This window comes from Sceloporus occidentalis, unplaced genomic scaffold, assembly GCF_023333645.1.
Source record: "Sceloporus occidentalis isolate IW3139 unplaced genomic scaffold, rSceOcc1.0.p SCAF_145, whole genome shotgun sequence".
Lineage (NCBI taxonomy): Eukaryota > Metazoa > Chordata > Lepidosauria > Squamata > Phrynosomatidae > Sceloporus > Sceloporus occidentalis.
The window spans coordinates 1,772,274-1,799,681 of NW_028317125.1; the positions used below are offsets into that span (position 1 = coordinate 1,772,274).

General features: G+C 40.9%; 2 protein-coding genes across 2 annotated transcripts in view; both read right to left on the reverse strand.

Annotated features, from left to right (window-relative positions):
• LOC149280863 (RNA polymerase II elongation factor ELL-like) overlaps positions 1 to 7,002 on the reverse strand; it is a 50,784-nt gene extending 43,782 nt beyond the window's left edge. Inside the window, exon 1 of the mRNA XM_089500015.1 lies at positions 6,874 to 7,002. Within this exon, the coding sequence (XP_089356141.1) occupies positions 6,874 to 7,002 (129 nt within the window). The remainder of the gene's footprint in view (positions 1 to 6,873) is intronic.
• Positions 7,003 to 13,247: 6,245 nt separating this feature from the next.
• LOC149280864 (peptidyl-prolyl cis-trans isomerase FKBP8-like) lies at positions 13,248 to 26,715 on the reverse strand. Its single transcript, XM_089500038.1, has 8 exons — positions 26,406 to 26,715; positions 22,555 to 22,724; positions 21,322 to 21,410; positions 20,309 to 20,526; positions 18,637 to 18,809; positions 17,920 to 17,997; positions 17,387 to 17,515; positions 13,248 to 13,334 (listed from the first exon to the last, which is right to left on the reverse strand). The coding sequence occupies exons 1-8, from the start codon at positions 26,713 to 26,715 to the stop codon at positions 13,248 to 13,250; spliced, it is 1,254 nt and encodes a 417-aa protein (XP_089356164.1).
• Between the last annotated feature and the right edge of the window lie 693 nt (positions 26,716 to 27,408).

Here is a 27,408-nt window from a genome sequence, read left to right on the forward strand (position 1 = left end):
TGGAAATGTGACCGTTTCTTTACAAAATGATCTTTTTCTGACGGAACACGCACGATGCCTGCATCCAGCTGCATTAAGAAAGCATTCGACGCATTCTGTCATGTTCCCTGGGAAGAGAATTGCTGTTGTAAGCTAATTACACTCCCTTTCGTATTGATTCTATACATTTACTCTTCTGAATATTAGTCCTCAGAGCACTTAGTAGGTCATCAGCAGAATACAATATAGATATTACAGCTCAAAAGAATCTATGTTTCATTTCAAAGAAACAAAACTCAGGGTCTATAACCTCTTACATTTCTATTATAAAACAGCTATTTCCAGACAGAGTGAGGCCGACAAATAAAAACCACAAGCCCTTTCAGATGACAGTTATTTATACAGCACAAGCAGATTCATTTTGGTCTTGAAAGCTTACAATCCATTGCCTTCAGAGGATGCAAATTGAAGAAGAAGTGTTGCTACTGTGGATCGGGGCAGAACTTATAATACGTTTATACCAACTACGAGCACAAAGTCGGCAACAAGTCACAATCTTAACAATTGAGCAAGAAACTGGCGAGGTCAAAAGGCCACAAAGAGCCCTTCTTTTGTAGAAAAGATCTACCCAGTCTCCATCAGAAACAAACAGGATGGGCATCAGCAATCTTTCTGCAATGGACACTTGAAATCCTACCCAGTTAGGCTACCCAACCCCCCCATAGCAATCTAAGAAGCCCAGACCCCCATACGACTGAGCTTATAAATTCATTTAGAGGGGTGCCTTTTCTTAACAGGTTGAGTGACACACACAGTCATAGTCTGTTACCAACACAGCTTTTACGATCATAAACACATCCGTACTCTGTGTTCTGAGAAGATGTTTGCGAGGGACACGCTGCCCATCAAATGCACCTTAATGCATATGATAAATTCATGTGATATGTTTTGCAAACGCATGGGGGATTCTGCAGAACCCTCCCCACCCCCAACACATTTCCCCTTCCCCCACCACCCAGCTAAATGTCCTGCAGGAGATGTATTCAGATGAAGGCATCTCCCTGCATGTGATGTACTCACCTCCAACATTGGCTCTAAATGCAGGCGTCTTTCTAGACCCCAGTGCGCATGGGTATAGTCATCCCATTGATTTCAACAGGAGAACTTTCCTAACTGATTGACAGCTTAAGCAGTTGCAAGAAAGCTTGGATCATAGAGAAAGAAGATTTTACAGCATGGCTGTAACGTCTGCGTCAGGCAAGTCTTTAATATGTATTCTTCCAAAATGTAAAGAGTGGTCACAGAATACCTTAATATGCATTCTTCCATATTAGTGGTGTCAGACAGCTACTGCAAAACTAGCATTAGCTCATAATTATCACACTCTTCCTTCATAATCAATTGTCCCAACAAAGGGGAGTGGCGGCCTAAGAGGAACGGTGTTCATGACAGCTTTCAGCACATCTAAATTCATTCATTCATTCATTACAGCTCGTGCTTGTCGCATGGCAATCAACACAAGCATTATGGAAAGACTTGGTTTTAACATTCACCATACTGAAGCAGACAGATGTGTCTCGGAGTCCTAGGTCTATCTCCAAAAAAAACAACCATCAGCAACATGATATATATATATATAGATATATATATATATATATATATATATATATATATATATATATATATATATATATATATATAAAATCTTCCCTTGCAGGCGTTGTATACAGTAAAGTAGTTCACTAAAGAGAACTGGAGCTTGCTTCACATTGTCCCAAAGCAGATCTATAGGTCACCATTGTTGGATGTCTAGGAAAGGATCACATGACAACCTAGTGTTTACCACGAGGTTGATTAGGCCAATATAACAGCCCTAAACACATAAAGAAGCCACCATGCAGCTTTTACAAACTATTCTGTTACTTTTAAAACCATTTCAAGTGATAGTGGTTGGTAAGGGAAAACATATGGGAGTTCCTCTTTAAACTATCTTAGTTATTATAGACATAAGGTTTATGGAACTGCATCATGCAGAATAGAGGGAAAGCGGCAGATTTAGAGAGCTTCCTTTAACTAACCATAAGCGATAAAACAATGTACATTACTATTTCTTTATGACAACCGTTATCACTACTATAGGGACTACTAGCACGCCTGGCCGCGGACAAAGGTTTATGTAAACTAAGATGGGAATCCACTTAACAAAAGGAAAACAGCCCGGTAGAGCTATATTTCATTGTGAAGGAGAATCTGCGTAGCTTAATGGGCAGCATGAGACACAGCAAAGCCTTTAGTTTTCCCCCACAGCGTCAGGAAGTAAAGAAGCCAGAAAACATGCTGTTCAAGAATCCCCCTCGCACATGGAAAGAGGGAAACCCTGGGAAAAGACTCGAGATTTAGGACCAGAGTATGAAGACAGACTGCAAGCCATTATATCTGCATATCAATCGGTACGGCGATGGGGACCACCACAGCCTTTAGCACAACTAAACCTTCTGTAGCAGACGTTGACTTGCAATTTCCCAACCTGATAATCTTCCCTTCACCTTTGAAAAGGCTTCAAAGGGTAGCAGTAGCTTTAGTATGGAATAAATTACTTGAGAAGAATAATCATCCACATAAACAGACAAATTCAGTTTCTATCCAAAACAGAGGATTAATTAGGTTGTCTTAACCTCAGCAATCCCAAGTTAACCAATATCCGAACTAACCTACAATCATAATCAACGGAAGTGCAGATCCATTACACACATCAACGTGTACATACTTAAAAAGGGACAAACATTATGCGGCACTTACTTCCATTCCACTTCAGGGGAGACAAGTACACATACAGTACACAAACGAGAAGGTGTGATCTTAAGTAATTGCTGTGTGTGTGGAACTGGACACCAGCACTGTCAGCGCAGGGATCCAGTGGGTACAAACATGCACGTCACGCAGAGGAGCAACAAGCCGTCGCAAGAGAGTCACACCGCTCCAACATGCTACTAACATTAGCCAAGATGACAAGCAGCCATTCCAGCAATAGATCGGGTAACAATGCAGAATTAAAACAGGCCAATATTTACTTTATTATTTATTTATTTATTTTTTAAGGGTGGCAGGGGGATGAAAAGAAATCTCATGCTAAAGGTTAGCACCCGTTTCAGAGCCACGGCTACTTGGCTCTCTACCTTTGAACAGGCCTGCTTAGATATATGCTAGCCGACAATTATAAATCACAAGATTTGCAGAGGAGAGCAAGCTAAAACATCTATGTCCAGCAGCTCGTGCGTCACCGGGTACCGCTCATGCCAAGTTTCTCAGACATCCAAAATGCATTTGGTAAGATTTTACTGGACTTGCCAAAGCTTCAGATAGGAGCTTTCCCCCAAGAGGGGCTAAAGTGGCCCTATCATGTTTCCATGTTTATCTGACATCAACGCGGCCTCAATAAGTGTCCTGTAACATACAGTATATTAGCACGTTTTTCCCTTTCACCATACTTAGCATATACATTGGCAAGGCCATGCAAAATTTGGTAATAGAATTTATGATCCTACAGTCCCGTTTTTCAAGGAAATCAAACTACCCCAAAGTCATAATGCAATGTAACTCCACTTCAAGCCACACACGGCAATCCAGCTGTCATGGAATTTCAAATCGCATTGCTCAGCCCATCACACACACTTGTTTGAGAACGCTTGGCTAAGGACCATGGGAGATCCAGGTCCATGAGAACCACATGTTAACTACCACATGTTAGCTACACTCAGCTCGCAGCGATGACCCCTTTTTGTGTACAAGAGTTGGAAACTACAGGACTTTCAACTGGAAAAGGAATAGAAAGCAATTAATAGGAAGAAAAAAAAAAAAAAAAAAGAAAAAAAAAAAAAGAACAGCTCTGTAAACTTTCTATTACGTTGTATTAGCTTCTAAAATGGATGAACCATCAACAGATTAGAATGGCCTTGGAGACTCCATGATTCAGTTTGCACCATGGTAAGATCAAAACTAAGAAGTTACAGGGTTACATGAGACACAGTGGGGAAGTCGGCAGACGATACCTCTCAAGGAAATAAACAGCCAGTAAATTACTCACTCCTTTGAAGACAAAAGCAAAAACCCATTGGAGTGAGCTGTCTTATACGCATTTTGCCCCTATACATAGTGCCAAGCATAGGCCTAGGATTGCTCTGTTGCCCGTCCGCGTGTCACTTCTGCGGCGTCACACTGTATGCCGGTTGCTGTAGTTACAAATGTATTACTAACTTTACCAGACACATGAGTGTATGGGCACTAACAGGAAGAGTGCCGGCGATGCATATTATGCCGATCGTACACAAAAGCATTGCGATAGTGCTACCGCATATGACACGAACGCAAACACGAAAGTAAACAATGTTGATGTAGCAAAGCCGCTACTTCAAACAGGCATGAAAAGCAGAAGCACCAGAAAAAAAAAAAAAAAAAAAGTGGACTTAAACCCACACAGAATATCCCTGATCTGTGTGTGGGGGGGGGGGGGGGCATCACGTCTTCTTAAGACTGTAGTATTATTATCTTTTATTTATATAGTGCCAACAATTTAGCCAGCGCTTCTTACAATAAATATATTCAAGGAGTATGACAGGACGAAAATTGACAGACTAAGATAAACCGATACATTAGGTGGAGAGAGTCCTGCTCGCAAGCTTACAATCCTAAGGGAATGTAGTAATATGCTGACAGTATTTTCGTGGATACCCACAAACCCCATGTAGGAATACACAAAAATACAAAAAGAATCTGCGTAATACAGAAATGTCACAAACCACTATGACCTCATGCATGTTGAATATACCGTATTTGGTTGATTATAAGACGACCCCCAAAAATTTAAATATTAACTTAGGGAAAAAAAAAAGAAAAAGCCTGAATATAAGACTACCTTATAGGAAAAAAGTGTTACTTGTAAATATTAATTCACATATAAACATTTTTTAAAAATTTAATAAAGACTACGATTGAGAAAAATGCATTTCTTGTTTTTATTTCCTTTTAACTGCCACCCTGTCCCCCCACACTTATCAATGCATCAACAGACTTACCCTCCGTGCTCCAGACTGCCTGGTATCTAGTGGGGGCAGCCAGTAGACGTCTGCACAGGGCACATAGACAGCCTCTGCCGCTGCCCGGGACTTCCACCGGCTTCTATGACGGAGCGCCAGAAGGTCATGTCATGCCGGCGCTCCGTCATAGACGTCCACCGGCTGCCAGAGAGGAGGATCCAGGAGCCCTGCAGCGATGCGGGGATATGGATCTTAGAGTCAGACCTCTATCTGAGGTCGGATTATAAGACTACCTCAAATATAAGACGAGGGGTATTTTTAAGAGCATTTGATCTGGAAAAAACCTTGTCGTATTCGGGCAAATACGGTACTTTTCTAAAAGAAAGCATTTTCAGTATCACTAACCTCTTGTCAATTAAGCTTGCATTAAAAAAACAAACTTAATATATTGTCCCACGAGGCCCATGAATAAAAACATGTGTATAGCATTTTCTCGCTGGGGTCTATTCACTAAAGAGAGTGGGCAGGACAGCTGTGGTTTCAGCACCTTCACTTTAGTATACATTATCAAAGTCCAACCCTAGTGAGCTTCTGAACTTGCCAGTGTCAGATACAGAATGAACGGTTGAAAAACTCTCCTGTTAGTGAATATAGCCCTTTGTCCTTCTGTATTCGCCGTTTGGATTCATTCAAATAAGTCCCACAACGCAGCCCTGCGGAATATGATGGCGCTATATAAAAAAAAAAATAATAAGGTCTTTTTGCCAAATAGAGTGCACATCTATCTTACTTAGAGGTAAACAAACGGAGGTCAATCAACCCAGTTTCCGGATTCAAAAAGTAAAAACTTTATTGCAAATCTGGGCCTATACAAAACAGACCTAAGACACACAAGAATAATGGTGTATTATTGCAATAGCATAGCGCATTGTGATCGCCACGTTGAGTAGGGTAACCTAACCCCTGCAGTGCAGAGGATGCAACGTACAACAGAAAACAAGGCACTCTAATTCATTCCTAAGGACAGATAAACCGCAGGCTGTTTTTAGTGCTAGTTGATAAAAGGGAGAAAGGGCAAGAAGTTATTGATTTTTATTAATGTTCCTTACAGAATAGGAAAGCAAAGGGTTAAAACAAGCATGACCCTAAAAAAGCCATATTAGGCAGGGAATTAATTAAGAGACTATAACTTAGTGTCATAAGACTAACCGTATTAGGTGGCTCCAGCAACTAATGAAGTGCATTCCATAGAAAATCAATTATAAGTAATAGCAGGAGCGAGCCTGACACGGCTCAGGCATTATCTACGGTGTCCACTAGGATTGAGCAATCTGCGGCCCTCAACTTTCGTCCCTGTCGGCCATGTTGGCTGAATGTGATAGGAGTTGAACGTCCTTAGCGCCTTCAGCCAACCCAACCCTAGGGCACTCAGCCCGTGCGGTCTGTAAGTTGAGAGACCACGAGCTGACATTATGGAGGTTTACCCAACTTCAACTGTGCCCAGACTGGGGAACATAAAGAAAAAGGCTGGGACGGAGGGGCAGTTGTGGGAAAAGCGTTGAGTCAGGTAATAGAGTGAGCAGAGACAACAGGCTGTCAGTAGCAGTGTGGGGGCCATTATACAATATATAGGTGGTCACCCTACGCCTGTAGTGAATGCAAATGGATTATGGAACCCAGGGCCAGACAAGTATGAATCAACACCATTAGGTTCCCCCGTTACACAACACATAAAGAGCGACATGTCTGTTAACAGCCCACCACCTGGGAAAGGGTTAACGGCTCGGGGGCACCCACTGAACACCCTATAAGGGGGTCACCCAACTCGGCTGTGAGCTCCCCAGCCGTCTGCCGTCCTTACCTGGCATCTCTGGTAGCTCTCAAAGGCCCGCAGGGCACTGTCGGTGAGCTTGACGTGGAACACTGACACTCGCCCACCGACCCTTCCGCAGGACAGCCCGTAACTCCGCTCCTCCTGCAGCGCCGCCATCTTAACAACACCATTCCCACTGCCGCCACCGCCGCTAGCCCAGCTCCCCAGCATCTGGCCACGCCTCTTCATTGCATTATTAACCTACACCCCGCCATTGGCTGCCAGACGTGTCGTTTTGCACGCTAAGCCAGTAATGTCCAAGTTAGAGAGGCAAATGGAAGGGGATTAGTGTGCTGGATTTAGTAAGCGACCCATGACGTCTGTGCTACATTATTCATGAGAACCTGAATGAAGCCTATTGGCTAAAGGGTAGGGAAGGAGGCGTGCCTTTGACTACCACAGTGCCTAGGAGCTGCTAATTCAGTGGCGTATCGCATAAATGACTGCCTGCTTTCAGGAATCCTGTCACGCCACGCCCACTCCTATTATGACATACCGTCAACGGATAAATACTAACTCACTACGATGTACATGGCACGCCGGAGGGCGTGGTTATGCAAATAGTGCATGTGAAAGCCGCGTCCAAGTTCTTATTTACAGAACATACCGCTAAACGTTTGAACTGTGCAAATGGGCACTTTTGTTTGAGGGGTGTGGCTAGAGGCGTGGCTTGGAAAAAATCCTTTACCAAAGACTTCCTGTGACTTATTAAAAACTATGTTGTAGAGTTAGGCATTTAGATTTTATATTGAATAATGCTGGCCACATCAGGGTGACGCCCTACAAGCTCCAGGTGCCACAGCTGAATACTAGGCCTAAGGACAGCTCTTTGGCTCCTGGCTGGGTGAATGACTGCATTGTGCAATAACACTTGAATTCTGATTAAGCAAAAGCTCCTGGCAACATTCAAATGAGGCTGAGCCAACCAGACTGAGGTTGCAGGCCCTACATGAACCACGCCAGCTCTTCTTCAGAGACACAGTTATATTATGTAACAAGCATTACTCACCGGCAGCGTTTCAATGCTTCCGATGCTGCCAGCGATTAATGCTGAGCGCCATGATATGATGTCATATGTCGGTGCTCAGCAGTGGGCACACCACCAGTTCGAGCCAGTAGGTGGGGGTGACTTTTCATGCTACCCCTCAGTCGGCCTTGGTCAAGCTACACTGACAGAAGAAGAGAATGTGCTCTTTTCCTTCCACAAAGCAAGGTCGAGTCAGGCATAGGCTCCGAGCTCACACAGAATTATTGCTGGGAATGATGGATAGTTATGGCTCCATTTTATCTTATGGTAGTGGTAGCATTCAGTCTCTTCCCAACTGGATTCCTCCCCACTTCCTGTCTCTTCTGCCCCCCCCCCCCATTTCTACTCACAGTTAATGCTAACACCTGCGGGAAGAGACCTCTGCACCAGCATACCAAGGAAGTTCCTAGATATGCTTATCGAGAACTGTCAACAATTCCATAACTCATTACAGTCTCACACTTGCTTGTTCTGGTAACTCGGCTTGTGTCCCTCATTGGGCACAATGTCTCTCAAAGTAGGGGGAGATATACATAAATCCAGTACCCAGGAACACCAGAAGAACCACAATCACCGCACCTGAGCTCCCGAGGCAGTATTATAGACAATCCTGAGCAAAGGTTTGTCTTGGTAACATAGATTTCAATTCACAAACAATAGTCAAACAAGGCCAAGTAGAACATAATTACATGCTGGAGGGAGATACATATAAAAACAAAACAAGAAGACATTCTTTCCCCCATCTATTCATTTGCTTTTAACCCTTGATAGTCCCTACAGACCTTGACTTCAGTGCTGAGGACCGGCATATGACATCAATAGCCGGCATGCACTGTAGGAGAGCACTGAAACAGACGTCTTTCTATAGACGTCACACTCCCTCCATTCTGGGCTGGTTGGAAGGAGATCGATGATCAGAATAGGCGACGGAGACTACAAGTGGTGGCGCAAACGTTGTCATCCCCCAACTTAATGTTTAAAGGTTTTTAAGGAAACATCCATATTCAGGTACTCAGAGTATGTATACTTCAAAAACAAAAAAATAAAACCATAAATAAGTTAAAAGTAAAGAAATAATATAAATAAGTAGAATGCAGCGTTTGCTGAGCCAGCCCTGAAGCTGACTGATCGTAAGTACATAACGTTCAAGGACATGTTTTCGGAAAATAGCTGGGATGGGGCAGGCAAAGGGGGGGGCAAACATGTAGAATCCCCCCCATGCATTTGCAAAAGGGTCACTATGTAACTAGTTTCAACACTAGCTGGCCTAGATTAGATATATAACGCATTATTTATAGGAATAAGGAACTTGTAGTGGTCAGGCATATTACCGTATTTGCTCGATTATAAGACGACCCTCCAAAATCTGAATATTAATTTAGGAAAAAAGAAAAAGCCTGAATATAAGACGACCCTATAGGAAAAAAGTTTTACCGGTAAATGTTAATTCATATAAACTATAAAAAATTTTAACAAAAGCTATGATTGAGAAAAATATTTTTTTTGTTTTTATTTCCTTGTATTTTCCAACCTGCCCCCCAGTTACGCACATCTGCCCCCCGGCTTGCCACTCCAATATGGCACTGTGGCCCATGATATGCCTTTTAACCCTCTATATGCCACTGTGCCCCATGATATGCCTTTTAACCCCCTATGTGCCACTCTGCCTCCAGAAATGCCTTATACCCCTATATGCCACTCTGGCATTTAGGGGGTTAAAAGGCATATTATGGGGCAGAGTGGCATATAGGGAGGTATAAGGCATTTCAGGAGGCAGAGTGGCGTTCAGGGGGTTAAAAGGCATTTCATAGAGCACTGTGCCTCCAGAAATGCCCTATGCCCCCATTTAACACTCCCCCCCCCCCCACACACACACACACTTACCGGTGCTTCCAATATTTCCTGCTGTATACCGGGGCAGCAGTCTTCCTTACGCTGCAGCCGGAAGGAGGTGTGGCTAGCAGCGGGGGTTGTCTGCATCCATCGCGCAGACCTTCCCCGGCTGTCAGAGATCAGAGTTCCCCGCACTGGTGGATGGACGCAGACAACCCCCGCTGCTAGCCACACCTCCATCCGGCTGCAGCGGAAGTTGTCTACGCGGATCGCGTGGACGTCAACCCGCTGCCCCGGTATACAGCAGGAAATTGGAAGCACCGGTAAGTATGTGTGGGGTGGGGGGAGAGTGTTAAATGGGAGGGAGACAGAAGGATCCAGGTCCCCTGCAGCGGTGCGGGGGATCTGGATCTTAGTCTCATAGTCAGACCTCTATTTGAGGTCTGATTATAAGACGACCCCAATTAGAAGACGAGGGGTGTTTTTCAGAGCATTTGCTCTGAAAAAAACCTTGTCTTATAATCGAGCAAATACGGTATATTAATGTAACCCTGAGGTCTTTGGAGGGACAATTACCAATGTGAAGATGTGAGCGCTGTTATGAATAGTCCTAAGGCACCTGTAACGCTTTTGGATCAGATGAAGCTAAACGCACAACTGTACTTTTTAAATGAAATCCGAAGGTTAACACAATGTTCAGAGACTAAAACAATTAGCTTCACTGATGTCTAAAAAAGAACATCTATAGAAATATATCATCTCTCAACATTTTAAATGCCAATACTTTTGCCTGGGGGGTATAAGAATGTTCTGTTTCGACTTATTGATGGCTGTTTATAAAGGTGTTTCTAAAGAAAAATGTACTTTACTCACACAGTTTAATATATTAACACATATTCTGTTGATGAATGTATTACAGTGAGTTTCAGAGCTGTGGGAACCGTGTTCTCCACCAAACATTTTCAGCTCCTAGAAAAGGACGTCGGGTGTTTGAGGACAGCGAGTTTTGGACCCAAAAGAAGGACTGTCCCTCCTCTAAGGATATCGAAGGACCTCTCTATTAGTCACTAAGGAGTTTCCAGGACTTACAAAGCCCTACTATACATACAATATCAGTAATTAAGATCTTTACGGGTCCAATCAACAGGTCCAATCAACACTATATTATACTCACAAGACACAATGCAAATTCCACCATCCATAAACACAATATTGTCAACAATAAAAATATACTCAACACACATAAATTAAACTATATTTATTATTCCGTACAATGAAACAATTTAATTTTCATATATTTAAATAGTTACACCTAAAATTAGTATTGTGACTTAAATCAGAGGTTAGGCAGCTCCAGTGGTCAAAACACTATAAAGAAGATAATGTCAAATGGCAAACAGATCATCAACATTGTGCTCCAGAAGGAATGTAGAAACTGAAAATGTGGAAAATTATTTATTCTAGGAGTTACTATCCAACTGGTCAAAGTTTGTATGAAAAAAAAAAAAGAATTATATATATAATAAATTCAAACATTTTAGGTTGTGCAGACAAGGTTCTGTAAAGCTATTCTGTGGGGCATAGCTCCCCGCTAACCAGGGGCAAATACCCCCCTCCCCACAGATGGTTTCAATTGATTTGTGTTGATCATCTTTCCAGGAACTTAACACAAATAATAACATTTTTAGGATCTTGGTGAAAAGAAGCATAGTCCAGATTTTAGAAAACTTAAAAACAACAATCACATGGAATATTTTAGGCCCCAATTAGGATGGCAGATTTAAGGTTAAGGGTTAGGCGTTATAACAAAGGCATAAAAAGATGATAAAATTATATAGAAAACCTTAAAATGATTTTAGTTACACAGGGAAAACGGCATGACAAATGTTCTGTGAGCAACCTACAGAACCTGGCCATTAGCTATGTTATGTGTGTCCTACGTTGCAATACCATATTCAGTAGGTAATGGTATCTTGTCCTAATACAAATGACAGGAAGAAATTGCACACATTGTATTTGGATTATGATCCCCCTTCCAAAACAAAAAAAAAAATAAAAAAAAAAATATATATATATATATATATATACACACATTTTATTTTTTTTTTTATACACACACACACACACACACTACCGTTAAAAAGTTTGGGGTCACTGTCATGGAAAACAAGAACATTTCTAGCTGTCCTAACATAATAGCGAAAGGTATTTATAATGATTAATTAGCCCTTTAAACGTAAAACTTGATTTAGTGAACACAACGCCTCATTGGATCAAAGGAGTGATGGCTGCTGATAAAGGGTCTCTGTACGACTATGAAGATATTCCATTACAAATGGAAACAGTCATTTACAACAATGTCTACACTGTATTGCTGTTCCATTTGATGCAATTTTAATAGGAAAAGGAAAATGTGCTTTTCTTTAAAAAAAACCCTGCAATTTCTAAGTGACTTTTGAATGGTAGCGTGTGTATTATATATTATATAAACGTAGAAGAGACAGGCAATGGCCAGGGAAGGGCTTGGAATGGGACTAGGGGCAACTGCTCCCTGGGCTGCAATGAATTACATATCTAGGGCCACTGCCGGAGGGTTTGTTTCTCTTGCTTGCGTTCCCACACAAAGCCACAAGGGTATGATGACTGGTCCATTCCCATTCCGTACATGTGTGATGGACAGCGGAAACTGATCTGTTTTCAACCACGAAGGCGTTAGTGGGCTTTTCACTGGACCCTAGGGTGAACGCTGCAAGCCGTCCTCTGCCTGACGCTAAATAGATGAACCACAGAGAATGATCTTGTGTGAAAGAAATAGGAAAATGTACCAAGGTATAATATATTGTCAACATGACATCACATTGAGAGTTTGGTTAAAAAGAAAAACAAAAAAAAAAAAAACGGTGTAAAATGTGATTCTGATTCTTATCACCATAGGAACCAATGGAATGTTCGCTCTGACGGGACCTTTCCCTTGAATGTTGTGATAAACCCACTTTTTAAACTTTGTATAGGAATCATGATATATATATCGTCCTACAGAATCCACAGAAAAAAGTTTTGCAGAATGTCGTCTGCATGCCTTAACATAGTTTCAGAATAAGGGGAAATGGGAAAAAAAATAGTTTTCTGTAGTCTTTGGCCTCGCATTTTGCTAAAATATACATGGATCATTTGTTTTTTAGATCCAGATACCTAACTGAGAACAGAACACTCTGGCAGTTCTAAAATAACAATCAGACGTCAGTTCTTGTCTGACAAGCATTTTGAAAGGTCCTGTCCAATTTTAACATTGTGAATTCTCCCTTAAAACACATTTTCACAGCTATTTATAGAGGAGGGGAAAACACAACAACATTAACATATACTTCTTTTCCTGGATTACACCTTTAACGTTTGTGTGTGTGTCTTGGAATAAAAGGTGAAGTATTTAAGATGTTGATGCTACTAGATCTTCTTCTCAGTGTAGGTCATGGCTTCTGTCCTCGTGGTCAAGTCTTGCTGCTTAGTTGCGAGCAGCTATTATTACAGACAGAGCTACTCCTCCTATTGCTACAGCTGTCGCTCCAAAAAGCCACTTCCAAGGTATAGACTGCAAAGAAAAAAAACCAAACAAAACAAATAAAAATTCTAAACGAATATCATAAATACTGATACAGCTGCCCTATGAGTGGGAAAGGGGCTATGCCATAGTAAGTTCTACCACTGCTGGCTTCTCCTGCAGTCTTGATTAGAAGGGGCAGATTCGAGGGGAACAGATGATCTAGGGGAAAGGGCATCGAGAACTTTGCTTCCCCTGGATCTACAACAGTCATCCCTTGGATAGTAATGCAAGAGGAAACAATGACCTAAAAAGGTGCTAATGTGGGGTTTTTGGATATTTTCACTGCTGGTGTAAGCAGCTTCAAATATTTCCTAGTACTAGGCTAGCAAGGAAATGATTTTTGCAAAAGAAAAGAAAGCTTTCCAATCAGTTATGCCATTCTACAGAGAGAGGGCTTTTTTTTTTAAAGGTACCAGGTCACCACATTTTGTAGGACTAGGCACACCATTGATACCCATTGAGATGTGCAGAATGTATCAGGGAACTTTTCTTGATGTCCTATACCAGACACCCTTGTTAGGCTTTCCCTAAAAGTAGCTGCAGTGTCAACATGGGGTGGCCCATCTAAAAACCAGTACTTAATCAAGATTTAATGGATAAATGAAGAAAAGTACAACAGTTAATTGGATTTTTAAGTTACATATATCTGGGAAAAAGAATTAAAAAAAACCCAAAAAAACAGATTACCTTTACTGCACAGTTTAAACAGATGGGGTAATTAACCGACATTACATAAGTAATATACTCACTTGATAATAATGACATAGCAATGAGTCAGATCAGTTTGACTCTCTTTTCCTTAGTCTGTACATAGTTACCTGGCTTGCTCATCTTCCTGCAGTGAACAATAGCTGCTGCTGAATGCTGCCACCTGCTGGGAGAAGCTTGTACTGCACACACGATTCTCAAGGCGAGGCCAGACAGGTACAGCAAAGGAAAAAATTATTTAGCCCCCTGCTGATTTTGTACATTTGCCCACTGACGCAGACATGATCAGTCTATAATTTTTTTATTTGAGCAGTGAGAGACAGAACAACAACAAAACAATCTGGAATAACACATCTCAAATATGTTATACATTTTACTTAGTGAAATAAGTTGCAAAACATGACTTAGTACTTGGTGGCAAAACCCTTGTTGGCAATCACAGAGGTCAGATGTTATTGTAGTTACCCACAAGGTTTGCACACATCTCAGGAGGGATTTGTCCCACTCCTCTTTGCAGATCCTCTCCAAGTCATTAAGGTTTCGAGGCTGACGTTTGGCAACTCAAACCTTCAGCTCCCTTCACAGATTTTCTATGAGATTAAGGTCTGGAGAATGGCTAGGCCACTCCATGACCCTAATGTGCTTCTTCTCGAGCCACTCCATTGTTGCCTTGGCTGCGTGTTTTGGGTCATTGTCACATGCTGGAATACCCATCCACGACCCATTTTCAGTGCCCTGGCTGAGGGAAGGAGGTTCTCAACCTAGATTTGACGGTACAAGGCCCCATCCATCGTCCCTTTGATGTCCCCTTAGCAGAAAAACACCCACCAAAGCATGATGTTTTCACCTCCATTTTTGACGTGGGGATGGTTTTCTTGGGGTCATAGGCATCATTCCTCCTCGTCCAAACAGTTGAGTTGATGCCAAATAGCTCGATTTAACAAAACTTTCACCCAGTTCTCCTCTGAATCATTCAGGTGTTCATTGGCAAACTTCAGATGGGCCTGACTTCAGACGGGGGACCTTGCGGGCGCTGCAGGATTTCAGTCTTTTCAGTGTGTTACCAATTGTGTTCTTGGTGACTGTGGTCCCAGCTGCCTTGAGATCATTGACAGGATCCTCCTGTGTAGTTCTAGGCTGATTTCTCACCGTTCTCATGATAATTGAAACTCCACGAGGGGAGATCTTGCATGGAGCCCCAGACTGAGGGAGATTGACAGTTATTTTGTCTTCCATTTGCGAATAATCGCACCAACTGTTGTCACCTTCTCACCAAACTGCTTGGCGATGGCTTTGTAGCCCATTCCTGCCTTGTGTAGGTCTACAATCTTGTCCCTGACATCCTTGGATAGCTCTTTGGTCTTGGCCATGGTGGAGAGAGTTTGGAATCTGAATGATTGATTGCTTCTGTGGACAGGTGTATTTTATACAGGTAACAAGGTGAGATTAGGAGGACTCCCTTTAAGAGAGTGCTCCCAATCTCAGCGCATTACCTGTATAAAAGATACCTGGGAGCCAGACATCTTGCTGATTGATAGGGGATCAAATACTTATTTCACCGAGTAAAATGCAAATCAATTTATAACTTATTTGAAATGTGTTATTCTGGATTTTTTTGTTGTTATTCTGTCCCTCACTGTTGAAATAAACCTACCATTAAAATTATAGACTGATCATGTCTTTGTCAGTGGGCAAACGTACAAAATCAGCAGGGGATCAACCAATTTTTTCTTCACTGTAGGTAAATGGTTTGTCAGTCTGTTTTCTGATATATGAGTATACGTTATTTGAGACCTATATTGTGTATAGGGATCAGCCATCTCAAATTCCTTTTTCTTAGGACCTTGATGATTATTCTTCCCCATTACAATATATATATATATATATATATATATATATATACATACATACACACACTATTCTTCCTATTGTTAAGTTTTTTTATTCATTGGTTCTAGTGGGGTGAGGAGAAAGCTGGAGTAGCCTTCTTGGGGAATATATGTCTGTTCATTCTGTTAAGTGAAGAACTGTGTAAGCGATTAAGGTTACTGTAGAAGCCCTTATGCAAGTGATATACAGCTTGCACACCAATTTTTGAGCCTGCTTCTACCATCCTGTCAGAACCTATTCTGTGATCCAAAAGTCTGATTGCATGAACTGCGATGTAAACGGCACGTCATCCCACACAGTCAAAGGGCCGGTTCTGGTGTACAGCTATTAACAGAGACCTTGTACTTTACATGGTAGTCTGAGGTAGAAGTTAAGACAAAAAGTCTTGGCACCTATAACTCTCTCGTATAAAACCTGATCATATTTTGTACACATGCTTGCACAGCACAGTGTGTAAAAAAAAAAAAAGTCACATTAGATCTATTCTTACTGTTGTGTTATAGAATTCATTTTAAGAAAGAAACCATTATTACTAGTAACATATAATATACATTACATATACAATCACAAATTAACCATACCTCTTATCACTACAAAAATTTGGGGTGTAAAAACAGGGTGCATCTTATACAGTGGTTGTAGATCCCCCCCCCCCGCTTACCTCTGTGTTGCTCAGCAGCGTCTCTTGTTCCATCGAGGAGACACAGGAACCCAGTGGAGTCACGTGAATGTAGATCACATGACTCCGCTCTGTTCCTGCTCCCCTGTGCAGGACAAGAGAAGTTCACTTAGAGTTTGTGCAACGCAGAGGGAAACAAAGTCTGCGAATGGCACCGGAAGATCTGCAGTTCAGGTAAGGTGGGGGAGGGTGTATGAGTCTGCGTTAATGGGGGAATGAATGAATATGTGTGTGTGTGTGTGTGATAGCATGGATGTGTAAGTAGGGGGGGGGCAGGGCACAGGGAGGCTGAAAGTGATGTGCATGTGTTGGCTGCTTGTGCATGATAGGAGTGTGATTGGTATATTAAATATACATGATTGCTAACAGCAATAACACTCCTATCATGCCCAGGCATACCCAGATTCCAGCACAGCTAACATCACACTTATCCTGGAACCTGGGCATGGTAGAAGTTTAATTTTCGGGCCCCAAAATTAAGGTGCGTCTTATACATGGGGAAATACGGTAGTACTTCAAATTTCATCAAATGTAATGGAGTGGAGACTCTAATGTAAATCATGGTATCCCCATGTCAACAATACAGATGTCTCTTGTCAGGTGTGACAATGTCTATTTTTCTGTTACGTATCACCCTTTGTATAACCAGGTACGATTAGGAAGAAATAAATAAGATATATCATAAGCCTTGCATTGACCTAGCTATTTTTCTTATACGTTGACAAGGCAGTCAAATACAGGAGACACTCATCTACTTTATTACCCAAGAAGTTTTTGGTGTGGCCTTGGTTTGAGAGCTCATGTTTCCCAGCATCTTCTTGTACATGGCCGTCTCCACGTTTCTCTGGTCTGTGTGCTTTTTAACTAGCTTCGAAAGCTCACCATGGATTGTCTGCAACCAAAATAAATACCTGTGTTAAAGGGTAATATTTATACAATAGGCCAGGCACTAATTTATCACAACTGCCAGGATGACTCCTTGAAGTTTTGAGACAGGACAAGCGACTTATCTGCTACGACCAGCAGTACTTGCTGGTGAATTTTTTTTTAATTTATTTTTTTATTTCCAATGGGCTACAACTACTTAAGTACTTTCAGACTCTCCATCCAACTGAACGAGTTACCGTGCTCCGCTGCAAGAGTGGATAACATGTTGGGCACTTCATCTGTGGAACTACAGTTCCCATAATGCTTAGCCACTTGGCTGAGGATCCTTGTGACTGAAGTCCACAAGAGCTTGAAACGCTGCAATTATTTATTTACTTGCCTACAGGTCCAGCGTGGGTATTAAGTTACCTTGTTAGCAGGCTCCAATTTCAAGGCCTTCCTTAAGATTGCAATAGCCTCACTGTATTCCCCTTGGTGTGTCAGTACCTGCAGCCACAGAAATGTTAATAATGCACATCAAAATCATAAATGCACAGAAGCAGGGGGTTATAAAGACAGAGACTATAAAGTAACTGCACGACTACAGCTAATTTTTGGTTTCTTGGGATGGGATAGGTAATGTGGGAAGAGGGAGCACCATTGTTGGGATTGGTTTACCTGTATGGAGTGTTTATTGTTGGGGAGGGTGCAGGTGTAGTGCAGGGCATTGAAATGTCAGGTGTAGTTGACAAAAAACTAATGGGAAAGGTTCTACAGGAGTACAACAGAGTAAGAGCATGGGACATTGTTGATTTGATAGTGAAAATATTGAAATGTCTCAATATAGAAACTTGGAATTATGGGGGGGGTGAATAAGGGTCGTGAGCATAACAGAGCTTAAAGGAATCAGGAATGAGAAAAAAATAATTGGAAAGTTAGTTTAATAAAAACAAAAAAATAAAAAATGAACACAATGGTAAGTAATGTATTTTATAGTGACAGGAGAGTGTAGACAACAGAAAGCAGCTTAGTCGATGCAAGGAAATGTTGAAGGGGCGTATCACCTTTCAATTGTTTTTCAATTTCTTTCCCTACATCTATGTTAGATTTAGCATTGTAGACACAATCTTTTTCTAGAGCACTCACTTTCCCCTTCCTGAACAAGGCCTTGATGTTCTCTGGCTGGTGTTCCAGGACCATATTGCATGACTTTAAGGCAGCTTCATAGTGGTCCAGCTTCAGCTGAGAAGCAGCCAGGTTGTTCAGACATTTAATCTTGACATCCAGTAACTCTGCCTCCTCCTCTGGGCTGAACTCAACTAGGGTACAGAGATATATAAACATCAACAAAATGGGAATACGAAATAGTTCTCTCTCTAGCGACATTCCCAAGAAAGTCTGGTAGCACACAGTAGTTTATTTATGCTCTCTCCACTAGCACCAAAACTGGTTAGGTGACAAGATCGCTCTGAATGTATCGCTTGCATGCTGTTCTCCAAACACACTCCCATAGTACCGATCACCCTCACTTACAGAGAATCGACGATAGCAGATTGAGGTAATGAAATAGGGTATAGCTGGTTTACAAGAGCTGCCAAATGTACAGAACAATAATAGCACATGTATGATTAGATGCAATGTATTATCTGTAAATTATCCCTTGCAGCTGGGTTCAATATTGAGCCCTGTAGGACCCTATATATCCACTTAACACAGAAACAGGCTAAGCCTCATATGTGAGTGACTGAGAGGAGCTTAGCCGACTATTATTAGCGATTGCTTTAATAACAGATCCGCAAGAGAAAGATCAGTCTCATGTTCTTACCATTGATAGCATAACATTTACAACAGCATGCAACCAATCTTTTAGCTGACATACAGGTTATTTTTTGTGTTTACCAATACATCTTGTTTTTAAAATTTACAAAGAAAATAGGAAGGAGGGGAGTGTGTGTGTATAATACACAAACACACACATATATATATATATATATATACACATACATACACACACACACACACAATATGACATAAAGTACATGGACGCTTCGTAGTGTCTAACTGGGGTATAAAGTTAAGCACATAGGAATGCCATATCCATAGACAAACATAGGCAATTGAGCGGTATACAGCATATAACCAAAGGACTCTGAAGCAGTTTAAAACGTGTTCTCTAGAGCGATGTAACACGCTTCATCAAGGCTGATGGACGAATCTGGTTTGGTGGATGCCAGGAGAACCCTACCTACCGGAGTGCATAGCACCTACTGCAAAGTTTGGTGAAGGAGGGATAATGGCCTGGGTATGTTTTCTGCATTTGGGCTAGGTCATTCATTCCATGTTAATGCTACAGCATACAAAGACATTTTAGATAAATGCATGCTTCCAACGTGGTGGCACCAGTTTTGGGGAGGCCCTTTCCCGTTTTGGGATGACACAGTTTGATGAGCTTCGTGTGGAGGAGCTTGTGTGACCTGCACAGAGCCCTGACCTTAACCCCTATTGAACACCTTTGGATGAATTGAAATGTTGATTAGGAGCCAGGCTTTTTAGTCCAACATCAGTGCCTGACCTCGCAAACGGTCTTTTGGTTTAATGGGCATAAACCCCACAGAAACACTACAAAATCTTGTGGACCTTCCCGAAAGAGTGGAGGCTGTTATAGCCTCAAAAAGAGGGAGTGAGGGGGACAACTCCATATTAATGCCCATGGTTTTGTAATCAGATGTCCAACAGGCTCATATAAGTGTGAAGGTCAGGTGTCCAAATACATTCGGTCATATAGTGTATCTATATACAAACATCACAATGAACAAACCTTTGGAGCTGGAATTTACAATCTTCAGTGCTATGTCGTATGAATTTATAGCAAAGACGTAATCAGCTTTCTGATAATAAAAATTCCCACGCTCTCGTTTCCTGTTGGCTAATTCCAATTTTTCCTGTCCTGTGAGCAGTTCCAAGTCTGGCCCATCTTGGGCATTCAGGAGAGTTACTTCAAGAATCAAGTTGGAGTTCGGTGGGATGTCTGGACTCCTGGGTAATTATTCAAACAAACAATGAATAATAGTTCCTTAAAACAGATAATATTGCACACAGCCCTTATAAAAAAGTAAACACAGAAACCCATCTTTCTCTTATTATATTATTTTTAGTTAATTTTCCATTTTGAAGTTAAATATATTTATAATTTAGGCTCCAATGTCATCACCAAAGAAGCAAATAATGCACAAAATTGCCCCAATTTCCCATGATCAATCAGAGAAGGTTGTATAGGAATCCGACTTTCAGCCCAAGCAGGGAGTGGTTTTAGAGGACCATGGGCATCCAGCGTTACAGGTGGTTTACGAAAAATATTTTAGGACAAGGAATCAATTTTAACTGTAATATAGCAAGACTGCAGTGCCTACGTACAGTATAACACAGATGATCTGTTTATTAAACAGTTAGGGGCCAGAGCTATTTTACACTTTGGGAAAACCTTATTCTTATAGGCAATACATTTTTTTTTATATATATAAATATTTAAAAATGTGGGAAAAAATTAAGTTGTACAGGTATATAACTTATACATAGTTCGTACAAATGGGGAAAAAAAAAAAAACGGAAATATATTCATAAATGATTTGGAAACCACCCTATAGGTTTATAATATTTTGATTTATTAATTTATTATTATTATTAATAATGTTAATACACACTAACACCCCCCAGGGAAGCTGGTGCTTCAATTTACTATTATCAGGCTTAAGTCAAAAAGCGAAAACATATACATTACAGTAACACTAAACACAGTTTGAGGATAAAGGATCCGCTAAGATCTCCACCAACCTGCCTTCCATCCCGTAGCAGTATTTGGCATCTGATTCAACGAGAGCAGTTTCTCCTAACTCCATGAGCTGCACGCACAAATCCAGAGCCTGTGTACACAGACAGAGGTAAGATGGTGATATTTCATTTATCAATAACAGGAAAACAGGTTGAGACATGAGACTAATAGCAAACAAAAAGCACATAATAAAGATGGCTCTTGTGTAAGGACAGATAGGCTCGAATTAGACACTGCATTAAAAGAACGAACAGCTAGAAAATGTGCCTGACATGATAAGGTAATACAGCATCAGAAAAAAATAGGATTTTACACGGGTAGCATTTTTCTCTTATTCTTACAGTAATGCTAGTTTGTTAAGATTTGTTTATCTTTTCGTTATACTAGGAGTTAACTTATCCATGCGTGCCACTTTATAAAGTCATTTGGGGTAACTTCATGTTATTAGATTGTTCAGCGGAGGTTCAATACTCCTATAACACCACTAGAGGGTGATAACACACTAGCAATAGTTTTGAAACATGCTCACTATAGGCTGTGTATGAACCACTATTAGTAGAACATACAACAGTAAACTGTCAATTCAAATTATTTACATGCTGTACATATATAAGAAAGATCACAGACTTTGCTGCGTTCAATTCATTCAGGGTCTCCGACTTTGAAGTATGTCAGCAAATTATATATATAAGCATTCATCTTTAAGCAATGATACAAGTGTGCATGCTACTGTAAGATACAACAATCTAAGTCAGACTTTTGGACCACTCTGTAGTGTTTGATGCAGCCGACCAACCCCTCCTTCTACAAAACATTCTTGCTCATGGCATCCGTGACATAACCCTCTTGACTCAAATCCTACCTCTCTGATCGTAGATTTGTGTCGGCCAGGGAGGTATCCTTACCTGGAACTTGTTCCTCTTCCCTACCTTTATCTGTTGTGTTCAGTCCTTGGCCCTCTACTCTCCTCCATCTACACCTCTTCCCTTGGGGAACTCATATCTTCCTTTGGCTTTCAATACCACCTACATACAGATAACAGACAATTCTACTTTCCTCTCCTGACCTTTCACTCGCTATTCTAACTCACCTAACCAACTGTCTTTCTGGAATTGCATCAAGGATGGCGTCCCATTGCAAGAAGCCTAACATTTCCAAGACTGAGCTTATGGTTACCCCACCATCCAGCCTTACACCACTCAAATCCATCAAGTTTATTTATCAAGGTTTCTCACCTGGATGACATCACCATCCCCAAGGGTAAAAGTTAGTGAATCTTTATCCTCCACAACATCCCCACCTTCCAGAGTGGTCTTCAAATGTAAAATCACATCCTGCCCTTTCTGTGGTCTGCTTTCAGGTCCATTTCCAGGAATCAAAGCCTTCTTCTTCAGGAGTCCATTACCTGTAGACAACATTTCATGGAGTTCCATTAAATGCTTAAGTTGGAAAAGCAATCATCAGGTTCAAAAATGAAGACACACTAGATCTGTTTCATATTCAAAGGATGGTCTGCTACTGTGGGCAAAGCAGGTAGCTTTACAGAAAATCTCAGAAAACTTACAATCAATAATTGTTGATTTGCATAAAGCTACAAATGGTTACAAAATAATCTCAAATAGTTTACATATTCATCAGTCCACATTTTTTTTTTGGAAATTGAGACAATTAAATACTGTTGCTACTCTCCTTAGAAGTGAGCACCCAGCCTAGATGATTCCAAGAGCAGATTGCTCAATGGGGTAAAAAGAACTCTGGAGTAACAGCTAAAGCCTTGAAGGAATCATCAGGACTAGATTATAAATCTACCACACAAAACATTTAACCGACATGGAGTCCATGGCAGGACACTACAGAGGAAGCTGCTGCTCTCCACCAAAACCAAAACATTGCTGCGCGCCTAAAGTTTGCCAAAGAGCACCTTGACACTCCACAAATGTTTTTTAGACTGATGAAACCAAGGTTGAATTGTTTGGGAAGAACACACAGTACTATATATGGTGTAAAAAGGGCACTGTGTACCCACATGAAAGCATCATCTCAACAGTAAAGTATGGTGGAGGGGAGCATCATAATTTGGGGCTACTTTGCTGCCTCGGGGCCTGGACCAGGCTTTCCAGGAACATGGCTGAGCTTAAGAAGTTCTGTAAGAAAGAAATTTGTACAGATCTGATCCACAGCTACTGGAAGCACTTGTTTGAGGATATTGCTGCCAAAGGAGGTTCAACCAGTTATTAAATCCAAGGGTTCGCTTACTTTTTCCACCAGCACTGTGAATTTTCAATAGATTCATGAAAGATCATCATTGTCTGTGCGTTATTAGCTAAAGCACATTGTGTTTGTCTATACTTGTATACTTGATGTAGATCAGATTGCATTTTATATACAATTAATGCAGTAAACCAGGAAATGAAGTGTGTTAAATGATTATACAGCATCTCTGATTACCAGCCTTACAGATGAAATCAATTGCCATACCCTGGTTTATCTACTTCTACAAAAAAAAAAAAAAAAGACATACAGAAGGTAGCCATTCACTTTGGTTTTCTATACAGAGACTGTACAATTGTCAATTGGACTTGTCACATTTCCTGCATGATTTACAGTCTCTCTTGTAGTGAAGGAGTTAATGGACTGGAAATGACATATAAACAGCCCGGCTGCACATTTTCCAATCCGTTACATTTATATTCTAAACTTTGCACGGAGCACGGATGATAGATGTGCGCACACACACACATATCGTAATGGGAATTTCCTCCCCACTGTTTAATGAATGAGGTTGTCGTTTGTGCTGGGCCTTTCAGCACTAGAAGTCTTTAATATCCACATTCAACGTCTCCTGGCACACAAAGGTAGAGCTGCTAATGAGGTCCCAGCTCAGGGATCCTCAAACTCCCTTCTTGTTATTCCACCTGCGCTTAATAAGGAGATTTAAAACCATCCGAGCAGCTCGTTCCACCTGTCCTTAAACATGCATCATTTCTCCATATCCTGCTGTCTTGCCAAGGCAAATGCCGTCTGTCCTCGCTGGCTCACTGGCCTAGCCTGACATCCCGTAACTCACCTCCTGTCATACTCACTGCCTGTAATGGCTTCCTCTGGGCCTCCTATATTTCACTTGGGTGACAGCTAATATATTCCCAGCGTTAGAGCCATGCAATGAAAGCCAGCTATTAATGGATTTTTGAATGGAAATAATAATTGACTCGCACTCCCCCCAGGCTCTCTGGCTCCCTTCACCTGCAGTCCAGGGCAAGCTCAATCTCTCGCTTGCATATTGCTTACCTGCATTAATTATGGAAAATTTTGGAGTTGAGTGAAGTGAGGACGATTATGCAGGGTAAAAAAAAATAATAAAAAAAAAATAAAAAAAAAATGGAATACAAATAATCAAAAACAGTGGTTCATGCGCTCAGTGAATTCCCAAAAATAGGAAAAATTACAAATATATGCTGAAGTAATGTGTTGTATATATTTACCCCAACATAATGCTCAGACTCCAATAATGTGAATAACAAGGAAAAAGAAAACAAATGCATGGTGCACAAATGTACGGTTGTATCAGAAATGGTTGCCTTTTATATGATGCCCATAGGGTAATCTCCCCCAATTATGGTTCTCAAGCAGATGTGAAGGGAACAATAATGGTATAAGTAAACATAAATGTAGCACATTTATTACACCCATGTAGTAGAATCCAAAGAATGAATCAATATTATCGAAATAAACCGCTTATTAAATGTCCACAACGCATTTCACCCTATCAAGGCTTCCTCCTGGTGTGTCAGGAAAAGGTATGGACATAAGGTTTGTTTTGGGCAAAAAATTTAAACTTTTCTAGACAGTTATTTAAAATAAAGATCTGTGTAAGAGATGTGGATCTATGAGGACTCTGTACCCCCTACATCTCTAGGTGGATGGGTGGTGTAAAGAAGAAAGGCCTTTGGGAGTCCATAGAGTTGGGAGTACCGTAATTCCTATTGCTCTAACAATATTAGAACCAAGTGATTACAGTCTTGCATGACATACCATGTCAAAAGGAGGGACCGCTTATTAGAGATCCCAAGGGGGTGATCTAGGTTTTCTGCCTCTAACGATCATGTTCCCCTTCGGTTGAGAGCCTTCAGGTATAGTGACTGGAAGGACTTTGCTGCTTTTCTGCAGTGTACAAAGCTAGATGTAAACTGAACTAAAAGTCAATAGACCGGCTAAAGGTCTGGCGCAGGCTGCAAATATGTTGTGTTTGGTCAGGGGAAGACTAGAGTGTCGGTACACAAAAAAGGACCAACTAGTGGCTTAACCCTTTTGCCACCATCTTATATGGGGAGGTGTAATGAAAAATACATATGTTTAAGGGTTAACTAGGCATCTTGCCTAAATAAGAGAAAATATGACTTGTTCTTAGTCCACATTCTGCAATAAGTGTTATCTGGTGACATGAATACAAAATTACATCTCAGCTATCACATGCATAACAGTGCATATGATGGCTGGTATGTCCCGTTAAAGGTGCTGTTCTACCTAGACATCTTTCCCAATTTTCCTAAATACGTAAGTTATTATGTACCTCTATCATATACATATTAAACACATTCTTCTTTTGAAATAATGTACCAATTTTCTGTTGTTTCTGTGTTCATGAAATATCAAATAACATACGTTCGAACTGAAATACTACCTAGAAACGTCAGAGACAAGCTGCTAACTTTAGCCATTCTTTATGATTTTTTGGTAATGAACCTCTGTTCACTATGTAATACAGGGAATAGAAGCACAAGAAGGGTTAGTACTTTACCTGTCAAAAAAGGATCATAGGATGGACATTCAATGTTATATTATTTAATAATACTATAAGTCGAATTATAATGATCTAGAGCATGCTGTAGACGCTTCTACAGAAACACTGCCAATATTTTTTTTTCCAAAATCACGTTTCGACCCGATGTTTACGTAAAAACAGACCTTCATACTGAAGGACATCGACACCACAACACATTACTCAAATGCTGATTGTAATTGATATATAACAGGATCATTTACTTCAGCGTTCCGGATTCCCACAAGCTGTGTTACAGCTACTTACCTAGAACATCAAGCCACTCCTCTGAGTTTTTATCCAATGTAGTCTTTTGATCTTCATTGGAGACTTTCTCTATAGAGCTGGCCATCTTCTTCTCTACATCCTCCAAAAGGGGAAGGTCACTTAAATCGTCATCTTCCTCCACAGCACTGTCTATGATTTCAAAGTCTTCAGTGCTGTCAAGAAGAGACAAAGCGTTCTTTGCTTTGGCTTCATCTTCTTCAGATACAGGCTGGTCCTGAAGAACATCAGATCCATCCTGAGACTCATGTGTTTCGTCTACATTTGAGATCGATCCATCTGAAGTGGCCATCCTCACGTTGAAGAGGTGAAAAGGGAAATGAACTGTAAAAGAGAATACGGGTAGATAGATAACTATTGACTACACAAATACTCCATCTTACCTTCTTACAACATACATTTTGGTCAATAAGATATAAAGGTCTCCAGTTATTTGGTATGGCATATTTTTCGTTACATGAGGCCCTTAGCAATAAATGTATATGCCATATCACAGGAGGAGGGACAGGTGTTGAGAGGCTACAACGGAGATTGAATGATTAGAAAAGGAAGAAATATGTTGAAGCAGGAAGAGATATTAAGGAGACAGGATGCAAAAGGAAATCAGGGAAATGTGGCTACAAAAACAATGGCTTTCAAACACAAAAGGGACTATTACAACCCCAGATTAAGAGATGACAAACACACCAGTGAGCTAGAATCTACCAAACATCTTATTTTAAAGAAGACACGACATCTGCACTTAGTTGACAATGCCTTGTTAATTGCGGTACTAGGAAAATATCTTGTTGGAACAACCATCCATTCAATGTATCTGTCAGGATTGCGCATACCAACAATAGTTTTATAATATGTACTAGTACATTTTTGAACATTGATGTCCTGATGCTTATTTAATATTAGTCTGTTTTTGCTAATGCACCTACGCTCTTTTCTTTTTATGGGTCAGAGGGTATGATAAGAGAGTTACAATAGTCGAGACAGG

Bases quoted from the DNA above. Each gene is read 5' to 3' on its own strand.
- LOC149280864 (XM_089500038.1), bottom strand. From the start codon at position 26,715: ATGGCCACTTCAGATGGATCGATCTCAAATGTAGACGAAACACATGAG. The intron at 21,411-22,554 runs GTGAGAAACCTT...CTGTGTACACAG, and splicing joins GGGATGGTGATGTCATCCAG to GCTCTGGATTTGTGCGTGCA. The intron at 17,516-17,919 runs GTAACTTAATAC...TTTTGGTTGCAG, and splicing joins AATTGGAGCCTGCTAACAAG to ACAATCCATGGTGAGCTTTC.